The 12,816-nt window shown below is 44.8% G+C and overlaps 1 gene segment (V, D, J or C); it reads left to right on the top strand.

Annotated features, from left to right (window-relative positions):
• The first annotated feature begins 11,646 nt into the window (after positions 1–11,646).
• LOC111528576 lies at positions 11,647–12,412 on the top strand. The segment is given in 2 exon segments: positions 11,647–11,715; positions 11,833–12,412. Coding segments are annotated over 2 exon segments (594 nt in total).
• Positions 12,413–12,816: the final 404 nt, after the last annotated feature.

Raw genomic sequence — 12,816 nt, 5'->3', positions numbered from 1 at the left:
AAGGAAGGAAGGAAGGAAGGAAGGAAGGAAGGAAGGAAGGAAGGAAGGAAGGAAGGAAGGAAAAAAAAAAGAAAGAAAGAAGAAAGAAGAAGGAAAGAAGGAAGGAAGGAGGGAGGGAGGGAAGGAAGGAAGGAAAATATTTCAAGCTTTACAGTAGTAGTGCCACTCTGTAATCAATAAACAACAGAACCAAATAATAAAAGATTTTACAGAACAGTCTAACCAGCAATACGATTACAAAATTCTGATTCAGATATCAAAACCATTTTCAAAAATAAATATATGATATGAAAATCCCGCAAAGGTCAAGTAGGATGTATTATGCTTGAATGAAATTATGAGTTGAGAGTAGGAAATTTATAAATTTAAGGAAACAAATTAAACAATTAGAGGAAATTGCACTGCTAATGTATTATTTGGCAAGGTGTTCAGTGGAACACCAAGATATTCTTAAGGAAGTTGCAAATATATTTTAAAATGTTATCATTGAAGTGGATTTTAAAAATGAGGACATGAATACCTTTAAAAAGGATTTGGGGTAAAGAGAGAAAAATACATTTAGATTGTGTATACATGCATAAAAGGTCTTTTAAAAGATAAACTTGTCTTTCTTTATCCCTTAAATAAAAGGAGCAGATACTTAAATTCCTTGCATTTTATTTTAAAATTTAGAGAATGCTTACAGCTTCCCATATATATGGGCATATATTTCCCACACTGAAACTTATACTAAGAAGCTAATCTAATCAAGGGATGACAAAATCAAAACAATTCTCTTGAAGAGTCTATTTTCTTGATTTTTAAGTCTAAACGTATACTCAAAGAAGTAAAAGTATTTATAATTGATTCTACTATTTGAAAATATTTACTGATCATTTGTCTTGCACCAAGTGACCTCCAGCTCCGAAGATAGGTCAGTGGAGAAAGATACAAAGTTGCCCAGCTTCGTTAAACTTAAATCCTCATGAGGAAGAAAAGAAATAATTAATCAGGGACTTTAAAACAGGAGTGTTGTGATATGGCTTGGAATTCTAACTGCATACTGTGCTTGCTGTGTGGAGACTGGATTGAAAAGTAGAGCGATGATAGAAGCTTAAATTCATATAGAATATGGCTAGCCTGTATTTTGAGGGTGCCTGAAATAAGAATGTGTAATAGTTCTCATTATTTCCTCGAGAAATCTCTGCAGTAGAGCTTTGGCCTTGTGAGGAAGTACTATAGTCAGCAAGTGGTGAGGGTGGGAAGCTGAATTTGCAGATACCATTTGAAATTACTTTACTTTAAAGGCAAAGCTGGCAGGATTTTCATATGTGTCAGATCTGACAGTGTGTGTGTGGGGGTGTGTGTGTGGGTGTGTGGGTGTGTATGACAGAGAGAGAAAGAGAGAATGAGAACCAGACAGACGGAGAGAGACAGTGACAGAGCTGCAGAGACAGAGAGAATTAAAAGGGTTCACCAAGAATACGGAGGTGAGAAATTATAAAATGGGAGGTGCCATTAAACAGAATGGGGAAGAGCAAGTTCAGGGAGTGTCAGTGGCTCCATGTGGACTTATTAATTTTGAGGTCCCTAAACCACATCCAAGTGGAGAAGCCAGACAGTGTTGGGTGTGGTCTAGCGTTATGGTATCAAAGAAAATATCAGGAAATGTATGACACAAAAATTAGTAAGAAAGCAAAGATAAGAAACATAAGTGAAAGTCCTGAGTCTAGTGGTTATCTAACACCCAAAAAGTAGAAAGATGAGAAGAAACCAGCCCAAAAGTACTAGGGGTAATCATCAAAAATGTCAAGAGGAAAGTAGGTTAAGTGTTCTGGAATTCTATCAAAGAAAGTTTTGAAAAAAGGAGGGAGGGAGAGACCGACTGCGTTCAATGCTGCTGATACATAAATTAAGACAAAGGCTGAGGAATTACGCTTCAATTCGTCATTTAACAACATGATATCGATTGTGCTTTGCTAAGAGCAAATTTCTTGGAGTGAGTAGTTGAGAAACCACATTGGAGTGGTTTCTCAAAGGAATGCCTGGTCTCTGGATTCTTAAGGAAACGTTTTATTGAACAGTGGAGGCACAGATTGGATTAGTTTTAATTCCCGGGTCGGGACACACTCTAAACATGTACCTCTGCATGCCTTGCTTTTTAAAGTTGGGCATCCTGTTATCTTTCAATAACAGAACAATCACCTGCAAAATCCACACCCATTTAATGGACACACTCTACAAAGACTGACACTAGAGGTTGCTGGAGAGGATGTGGTTCCACATAATATCATACTGAGTTATTGATAAGCAGGTAAGCTGGTAAAATGTCTTCGGAAAATTCACCATTCCCGCTGTACTTAAACTTTCCAATGGCAGACACCAGAAATTCCACATTGTAATATATTTTGATGAGAAAAAGCAAGAGACTTGTATTAAAATATTGATTATTATTAAAAATTATCACACTGGGTTCCCTGAATGTTTTCTTAGCAAGTCAGTCTCTGCCTATTTTTAGTAGTACAACCTCCATCTATTATATATTTTGTATTTTAATCAACCACTTAAAAATTATATTTTATGTTAATTCTACATCCAATGCCAAAGCAAACATTTTGTATATTCCACAGAATCATTTGTTGAATAAATAATGAAGAACTTAAACAAGTTAATATTTATAGTGTCTATACACAAATAATGTATCATCTCAGAATACAGCAATAACATCTGTTATGTAGAAAATGATTTCAATCTTACTTAAAAATATTTTGGGCATAGGAGTTACTGTCATATATAGATGCTCACTTTGTTTTGTTTATATGAAAACGATTGTAGTTAATGTACATTTTTGGTACTTAAGCCTTTTGCTCTTGCTGCCATAGCAAATAGTGTGCCTATTAAGAACGTGAGCCTGAGTTTTACTTCATTTTAACAGATTTCTTAATAAAATATATGCCATACTCAATTCCTCAAGGATCTAGAACTAGATGTACCATATGACCCAGCCATCCCACTACTGGGTATATACCCAAAGGATTATAAATTATTCTACTACAAAGACACATGCACACGTATGTTTATTGCGGCACTATTCACAATAGCAAAGACTTGGAATCAACCCAGATGTCCATCTGTGACAGACTGGATTAAGAAAATGTGGCACATATACACCATGGAATACTATACAGCCATAAAAAAGGATGAGTTTGTGTCCTTTGTAGGGACATGGATGCAGCTGGAAACCATCATTCTTAGCAAACTATCACAAGAAGAGAAAACCAAACACCGCATGTTCTCACTCATAGGTGGGAACTGAACAATGAGTTCACTTGGACTCGGGAAGGGGAACATCACACACTGGGGCCTATCATGGGGAGGGGGGAGGGGGGAGGGATTGCATTGGGGAGTTATACCTGATATAAATGATGAATTGATGGGTGCTGACGAGTTGATGGGTGCAGCACACCAACATGGCACAAGTATACATATGTAACAAACCTGCACGTTATGCACATGTACCCTAGAACTTAAAGTATAATAAAAAAAAAAAAAAAGAAAAGGCAAAAAATAAAATAAAATAAAATATATGCCATACTATTTGGTTTAATACATAAGCATCCACTATTGCCACCTGTCCCTCCTCTAATGTGGCTCCTGAAGATGTTACCGATAGCAGAGGACTTTGTGTTCAACCTAAGCACTTTATAGCCCTTTTATTTTGAACTAGGCATGAGATAAAATAATTCAGCAGCAATACAACTCACACTTCTTAAAGAATGACTCTTTCTTTTGAACCTGGTTAACATTATGCAGCAAGACAGAGTACACTTCTCTATCCCAGCAAATCAGTGTTGGCACTACACTCTCCACACTCTGACAACTTGTATTATTGGCTTTCTTACAAACACCATTTGAGCTTATAATCTACATGCATCAAATAATGTACGAAAATATGCTACTTCCTTCCCCTTCTCTTCTGTTCTCTTCTTACCAGACAATTGTGAGTTTTCTTTTCTCACTGACTGCTTTCTTCCATCTACTTGATTTTTAAAAGACTTTCTCCACATTTCCAATCTTAGTATTATAGAGACCAAATATGTTGTCAAACTACATATATAGGAAGTGTTGAATTATATGCAAGCATTTTTAAATAAATGATTCCTCTTCAGCTTTCTGTGATTATTTTATATAAATAAATGTCTTCCAGATATACATCCCAAACCAGCGGTTGCCAAGCTCTGCTTTGTTGTCTAATTTCATTAGAATTATCCAAAATTATTATGATAAATACAGATAAATTGGCATAACTCCAGATTTATGAAATCAAAATTTCCAGAACCCAGGAATATGCATTGAAAAATGTATTCCTCAGGTGATGCTGATGTAATATGGGATCCAAGTTTAGAATCCGAGGAAAATTAACCTTCGTGCCCTCTAGTTGACCAGAGTTATCTAGATGACCAGAGTTGCCCTCTTGTTATCCAGAGGTCCTTTCCCCTTTCATATTCTGCTCTGTCTCATTCTGCGTGTTCGTCCTCTCCTCCCTCCACTTCTCTTCATCTACATCCAAGCCCTTCTCCATCGATTCTCCTAAAGCTCCAAATGGTCAGTTGCCACTAAAGTTCCCTCTGCCTGTGAACAAGTTATGTGGGCAAATGTAGAATTTAAGCTTGGACCCAGTGGAATCAAGAGCTGCAGTTAAAGAATTCTCTAAACGTAGAACGAACCTGCAAGTACTTGTAGAAGATTAGAGATTTCCTGTGCATGCAAAGGGCTCAGGGCGACCTGATGCTATAGACAAAATATTACTGTCCCCTCAAATTCATGTGTTAAAATCTAATTCCCCATGTGATGGGATTTGGAGGTGGGGCCTTGAAAGGTGATTAGGTCATGAAAGCTGAGACTATGAATGTGAATAGTGTTCCTATCAAAGGGACTGCTGAGAGCTCCCTCATCCCTTTGGTCATGTGAGGACACAGTACAAAGATGACAGTTTATGAACCAGGAAACAAGCCCTCACCAGACACAAAACCTGATGACCAGTTTACCTTGGATTTTACCATCTCCAGAACCATGAGAAATAAATTTGTTTCTCTGGTACCTAGTCTATGGCATTCTCTTTTGGCACCCAGATTAGCTAAAGTACCAACATACCAACTTGTACACATACTTTCTGGAAACAGGGATGCCAAATCTTTGATGGCAAAAGGTGACTGATCTGCTGGAGGAATGGACCTACATGATCACTCTTTCCACAATAAACCAGAATAAAAACAAGCTAAAGTAGGTCAAGGTCTCCTAAAAGGCGTGCCTGAAAAGTTTCCAGTAACAGTTGATTAGATGGTAATTCCATCACACAAACAACCACAGCAAAGTGACACAACTATCAGAGATTTTCAGGATAGCCTCCAAAACACCATCTGACAACATCAGGGAGTTAAAGAAGACATGAAGTTTCAAAAAGTCAAGCTTGATTCAAATGTCATTGTAGAAATTTTTAATTGAACACTATGAATCAATTCTGGGCAAGTGGTGGTATGGCATGGCGACTTTGGGGCACGAGTGCTGAGTTTCAAAGCTTTGGTTTCTATACCCTTTGGAAATGCCCCTGGCCTCCTAACCCTGGTGTCTGCCTCCATGTCTCCCACTGTGCCCAGGACTGACAACAGCGTGGGAGATGCTAGCTCGGGCTGTGCTGGTCACCCCCTCTCTTCTGCCTCTTGCTCCAGCCATGCTTTCAGCTCCAGGGCTGAGGTCTGTGGCTACAGCAGGTGCCAAGAGGTCAGGTAGTTGCTTAATGGGCTAGTGCTGGGAAGGACCGAGGCAGGGGCAGGAGGGCTCTGAGGCTGCCTCTAGCTCCAGTTCTCTCCCTGACGGGGGCTCTTCCCCTAGTGCTGGCACTGGCTCATCAGATGACGCTGGAAGGTCCTGTATTGCTGCACATTGAGCAGGAGTTGAAAATGATAAAAAGAGTTCCCAATGTCAGTCACTTTCCACTGGAATTTCCACACACAGAATCAGCCTCACTGAATTTAAGGAATTCCATCCTGAAAACACCATCCCCGCAAAAGTCTCTAGGGAAAACACTGCCCCCCCCCCCCCCCCCCCCCCCCACCCCCCCGGGAAAACCCCCCCCCCCCCCCCCCCAAGGTCTCTGAGAATACAGGGAAAACACCGCCCCCACAAAGTCTCTGACACTGTAGGCCACCTCACCGTGTGCCTGTGCCTTGAGGAACTGCAGAGGTTCCAGCTGGACAAGGACAATGCACAGATGTGGCCCCAATGGGATCACCGGTGAGGGCTGGCCTGGGTAGGGCCTGCTCTGGGCTGCCCTGTGGTACCTGGAGGCGCCTTCAGCCAGAGGCGCCTGGGGGAGGGATGAGCCTGCATAAGCATCATGGGAAAAGACTCTTGCTCTGGGCCCTCCTGAAGCATGAACCTCGAGATGTGGGGATGCATCATAAGGACATCATGCTCTACTGAGCGTCTCCCACCAAGGGAGCTGGCTGCAGGGCTATCCCTAGGATGTGGGTGCCTGGTTACCGGAGTTCTAAGTTCTGTTAGGTCTGTCACCAAGGAAGTGAACTCACTTCTTTAAGGTTCCGTATCCTCGTCTCCTTCCTTCCATAAGATCTACTCAGAACGCCCTGGGTTGCTTACTGCTCACCCTCCCCCCAGGTCAGCTCCTTACCTGTACACAGGTAAGTCCACCCAGAGCCTGCTTGTACACCTGCGCCTAATGTGCACCTGGGGCCTAGGAATTCACTTGGGGCCTGCAATCCAACAGGGGCCTAATGTGGATTAAAAGTCATTTTGATTATTCCTACAGGGAAGAAAAGGCCTTCTAGCCATAAGAAGCACAGTTTCACATCAAACATGTAAAAATGATCAAAATCTCATGGAAGAAAGGTATCAATTTTAATCACTGAAATGTTAACTTTTGATAAATATTTAAGTTTATAAGGAAAAATAAAACCATGCTGATTAAACCACAGTTGTAGGGAATGCTATAGAGTTTCTCATTTGTGGATTGAACACAGAAAGCGCCCACCTACTTATGGTCATAATTTTCTACTTTAATCTTCTTAATCTTATGATTAATAGAAAAAATACCATGATAATGATGATGATGATGGTCCAAGCACACAACCGAGGTTCAGTGACAGAAACATCAGGTGCTCCAGTTACAGTGCAGCTGTTCTTATTGGGGTGGGAAAATCAATCTTGTGTTTAGTATACATGGGGAGCAGGAGTATATGTGGGGAGAACCGCATTTCACCGGACTTAGATTTTTCACAGAAGAGCTAAAGTTTATCCTGCACTCTCCATTCTGTGATCAAAAACCATGGAACAGAGAAGAGCATTTCAACCCGAGACTCAGTTACCAGAAATGCACCTGCCCCACCTCCCTGCAACCATATATGCCACCTCTCTGTGCTGAGCCAGAGGGGTTCATGTACGGCACAGACTGAGGCTGGACTCCATAGTTTTCATCCTCCCAGGTGTCAGGTGTTTTGTGGTCACCTGGAGGAGGAAAGCTCCTGGGTTCCATCTTCTTCACCAGCAGGGGGCAGCAGAGCTGCATCCAGAAGTTAGTCTGGGGCTGCCCAGGAGGAGCCTAAGAGGGAGGCCAGCCCTGAAGGCTCAGCAGGTGTTTGAGGATCAGTCTCGGGTCTGGAAGCCCAGTAAAGTGCATCCTATCCCCTTGAGCTGCAGTAAACCTGTCCTGAGTGCTGCATTCACACAGCTTCACCCAAATGACAGGAGACGGGGAACAGTGAGGGCCTCACCTGGGAAATGCAGCTGGAGGTGCCTGGGCCCTGGTGTCAGCCTGGGCAGCTCCCACAGGGCTGGGATTCCCTGGGAGATGCCCCGAGGTCGAGGTGCTCTAGGAGGAGGGCACGGTGTGAGGAAAAAGGGTTTCCAGGACCCAAGCCCTTCACCTAGTATTGCTGCCTGAGCCTGCTGCCCCTCTCAGGGTCTTGTCCCTCTCTGTTCAGCAACATTCTGAGAAGCTGAGTCCTCAGTCCTGGGCACTTCCACAGGGTCCCCCACCCCTTCTCCCTCTACCTTTCCTTCCAGCTCCAGGCTGACTCTGACTCAGGGAGCGACTCCTGTGCTCAGGGGAGTCTCAGGTGGGTGGGGTGGGACATTCAGGACCCTGGTTCCTGGATGGGACATCCGCAGCCTCCTTAAGGAGACGGTTTCCACAGGGAAGGGGATTCTCACCTGCCTCAGGCCACAGTTCTGGCCACCAGGTGGTCTTTGGCTCATTGACAGGATATATCTCATTGCAGGGATCAGGGACCACCCACCCTACGGAGCCCACACCCTGTGCAAAGACTGTGTCCCTGGGATTCTCACAGAGACCATGGGGCTTAATGGATTTCCCATCAATATTTCATGTAAACTTGTAAAAGTCTCCAGAAAACCACACTAGATAGAGAACCCTGGTGATTTTTACCATTTTACATAAAATATTGATGGGAAAATAAATAAACAATGGCAGAGCTGAGAATGGCAATGGCTGGTGTACTGTGGGGATGGGGACAGACTAGAAGTATCAACACCATGGGTGAAATGAGACCAGACGTCCTGATGACTCCACATGGGTGAGTGGTTCCTCAAATGACTCAACTCTTCTCACTGAAATAGGTGACAAGTGTCCTAATGACACAATCCATCATTCAGATTAAATGACCAGGATGGGACATTTATTCCAGCCAGGAAGACTGTGGACAAATTCATGTGCAGGGCTGGCCCAGTTCACCTGGCTCTGAGACCGTTGGATCTGAGTTCCTCCAGTCCTCCAGGCAGACTCTTCAGAGGGGGTATCAAGAGTGGATTTAGGAATTAGGTGACCAGGATATACTGGGGTGTGGGGACTCAGCTGTGACTTAGGGAAATGGGGTCTGATTGAATCAACAGACTGAGGTAGACATCCCTCAGCTGATCTCTGAATTTCCACAGGTCATGACAAGCCAGTCCTTGACCTGAATATCCTGGATCAGTCCCCAGAACTGCCCAACTCAGGCTCATGTCATTCTCTACAGAAAAACCAGCGGAGCGGACACAGTGGAATCTGTCTGGATTCCTTCCTCTGATCTCACCCACCCAGCACTGTTGGGAGCTTGTGGCAGCTGAGAGCTGTGCCTTCTTCACTGGGAAGTGCTGCTCAGCACAGAAAACTGCCTCCTCCAGGTTTATGCCCTTCCTCAGTGAGGTTAGGTTTCATGACTGCCTGAGGCCAAGATCTCAACCCTCTGCCTTAATATGGGAGGACCTGAAATTCCTCCTAGCTCCACAACTCCCTTTGGGAAAGACTGAGGCCTCAATGAGGGTCGGAGTCTCCTGCCTGGTGTTGCCTCCCTTACCTCCTTTCACATCCTCTGTGCATACAGTTCTCTATGTCAGAGTCTGTTTCCAGGGAACCCAAATTAAGATCACCAACCATCCCCAATATGGGCCATGTGGGACCTCAGGAGGCCACTGTACACTGGAAAGCACCCGTTTATTCCTAAATTAGCATTGTGAGTATCCAGATGCCCAATGAGATCTGAGTGTTTCTTGCATTTGTATGGAATGAAAAGGGAGCCTGACTCACCAGGTGCTCTGGGTTCTGAGGGAGAGTTGGAGTCAGATCTCCCTTCAGGGAAACCCGGGGCAGGAGGAGCAGCCTCACCCCATGCAGGGACCACAGATGCACCCACAGGGGGAGCTGCAGGATGGACACTGCCCACTTCCACCCTCCACACCCTGGGCAAAAAAATCATTCTTTCCACCCCTCCTTCACCCTATCAAAGTTGACACTTAAAAAGCCACCACAGCCCACGCTTGTCAACAGGAAACCCATTCACATTTCCATCAGCCACACAATCGCCACAGATTCTTCAAAACATAATAACAGTAGCCATGCAAAGTGTATATAAGAAGTCTCAAATAATTGTACTTAGATTACATATGAAAGTGATACTATTTTTGATATGCTAAGTAAATAAAGTATATTATTTAACTCATTTTCTTCTTCGCTTTGTATTTCTAATGCGATGACTAGACATTTGGTTTCCCATGAGGCTCACAACATATTGTGAATGGACAGGGCTGGTCTGTATCCCTTCAGGTTACAGGGGCTGTGGAGTGACCTGGTGCAGGAAGCCCCGTCTCCAACCATAGGACATCAGTGAGTACTCAGGGAGGGGCGCTGGTATAAGAGAGATTAGAACACAGGTGTCAACCACCTGCTTGTGCAGGGGACTGAGGCTTCATTTTGAGCCAAATAATATCCTTTCCTATCTTCAACCCATAACAAGAGGACTTTCTGGGCTTCTTTTTGTTTTCAGGTTTGTGCCCCTTCAAGTTTCAGGCTGTCTGGATCCCAGCCGGGGGACCCTGAAGAAATCCAGGAGTCTCATGCAGACTCTGTTGTATTTCATCTGCTGGGGCCATCCCAAACTGCTACATACCATTTCCTTTCCTGGTGCTCAAATAGCTGCTCCATGCACATGTCATGGTTCCAGACATGAATCTAGGTGGGAAGACAGGATAGTGTATGTTATAATATTTAAATGGAACCTGAATCCATTAATATTTAATATGAAACATTAAAAGAATTTTGTCACAAGCAATGGGGAAAGAAGAAAAGATACTAAAATCCTTTTAAGGAAAAAAACAAAAAATGTATTTATTGAATGTCTGTGTGTCTTCATTGTCGCAAGGCTTAGAGAGGTCAGCTTTAAGTTGTAGTGAGGAAGTGGTCCGATGGGAAAAAGTAAGAAAGCAGGAAAGATGCATCTCTGCGATTTAACACATAAATTACAGTTCAATAAATCAAACATTCAGAATAAATATCACGCTGGGGCACACAGAAAAGCCTGTTAACAAACTTTCCCTTTGTCCTGCTGGGTCATATCCCCACGGATCGCCTGTGTGCAGTGTGGACTCTGTGGTCCCCATTTCTCAGGCTGAGAACCAGATGGTGGGAAGGACACGTTGTCTGCTGATGAGTGGGAAGGGCAGGATTGGGAGCAGTGGACTCAGGCTCAGGACTGTGGACCTGGTCAGTGCTCCTGTTCCCTCCACAGGTTCCCTCCCACATGTGCCCCGTGTGGATGCGGGTGCACTGCCTGGGGTGGCTGATGTGCTCTAGGGATTCCATGCTGCAGATGCTTCAGCACAAAGCGTGGGAGTAGGGATGGGACAATGCTGCAGCTGGGGAGACCAGGGACCAACGATACCCAGCAGAGGGCTCCACCAGGTGGGTACCCCCATTTCCTGACAGTAGAAACAGCCTGGAGGTGGGTGCCAAGCAGAGGGCGCTACAGGGTGGGCCAAGGCCTGGAAGGTCACAGAGACACAGGCGCCTCACAGCAGAGACACTGAGGGCCAGGAGCTCACTCCGGTAAGGGATTTCAGCAGATCTTTCTCTCCTGAGGAAATCAGGTACAAAAAAATTAAGTTCCTGACATCAGAATAGACAAACAAGAACGTTAATCTCCTCAGCTGAACCCCATTGTCCAAGGAAGCAGAAGTCTCTGAGCCTAGGCCTAGGTGAGGGTGGGGTGAGGAGACCAGCTCAGGGTGCAGATTTGCATGGAGGCCCCGCCCTCCTCTGAGGCAGAGGAGATAACACAGGGCTGGGGTAGGCCCAGGGCTGGGGTCTCAGCAGGCAGCACTCTCCAGACATCTCCACCATGGCCTGGGCTCTGCTCCTCCTCACCCTCCTCACTCAGGGCACAGGTGACCCCTCCAGGGAAGGGGCTTCAGGGGCCTCTGGGCTGATTCTTGGTCTCCTGCTCCTCAGGCTCACCTTGGCCCAGCACTGACTCACTAGAGTGTGTTTCTCCCTCTTTCCAGGATCCTGGGCTCAGTCTGCCCTGACTCAGCCTCCCTCAGTGTCTGGGTCTGCTGGACAGTCGGTCACCATCTCCTGCACTGGAACCAGCAGTGACGTTGGTGGTTATAACTATGTCTCCTGGTACCAACAGCACCCAGGCACAGCCCCCAAACTCATGATTTATGGTGTCAGTAATCGGCCCTCAGGGGTCTCTGATCGCTTCTCTGGCTCCAAGTCTGGCAACACGGCCTCCCTGACCATCTCTGGGCTCCAGGCTGAGGACGAGGCTGATTATTACTGCAGCTCATATGCAGGTAGTGGTACTTTCCACAGTGGTCCAAGTTCATGGGGAAGTGAGACCAAAACCTGCCCTGGGCTCTCAGGCTTCCTCCTTGCTCTGAAAATGCTTCCTCACCCTGTGCAAGGGGCTTCCTGCAGTACGGCCTTGAGAATTCTCCTCTCTCTGCTCCTCTCCTTTCCCACCATGAAATCCAACAGGAAACCTGCCCTGTGGTTTCTCATCCAGGACAGGGACAGCTTCCTGATGCTTGTGTGCCGTGGTCCCTGAATGTGCAACTCTTCCTAGCTCTTCAAATGCAGGGACAGTGACAAGGAGCTGCCTGATTGCTGTAGCCACTACTTTTCTCAGGAATGTCTTCATCCTAAATGCATCACCATCTCCCACACTGTGGGTAGAATTTTAGCCAACTACATTCTAATGATAATCGCCACAACTTTGATCTTAAATAACAGTGCAGCGAACATCCCTATGCAGCCTCCTTTGAGTTCCTGTGTGAATATGACCATAGGATTCATTTCTAAAAGTGAAATTGCGGGTCAGAAAGATGTGTGCTTGTAATTTTCTCCCATTGTTGTCAGACTCCCCTCCAGAGAAATGTTATCTGGTTACAGTTTTGTTTTTGAGTTTCCTGTTCTGCTTAATGTTGGGCCTTTTCACAAATAGTTCAGTACTCTTCATTTTTTAGGATTTGGTAAACTTTTTA

This window comes from Piliocolobus tephrosceles, unplaced genomic scaffold (genome assembly GCF_002776525.5).
Source record: "Piliocolobus tephrosceles isolate RC106 unplaced genomic scaffold, ASM277652v3 unscaffolded_314, whole genome shotgun sequence".
Classification (NCBI taxonomy): Eukaryota; Metazoa; Chordata; class Mammalia; order Primates; family Cercopithecidae; genus Piliocolobus; species Piliocolobus tephrosceles.
The sequence above is the reverse complement of the archived record's forward strand: the minus strand, read 5'-3'. Positions and strand labels throughout refer to the sequence as shown.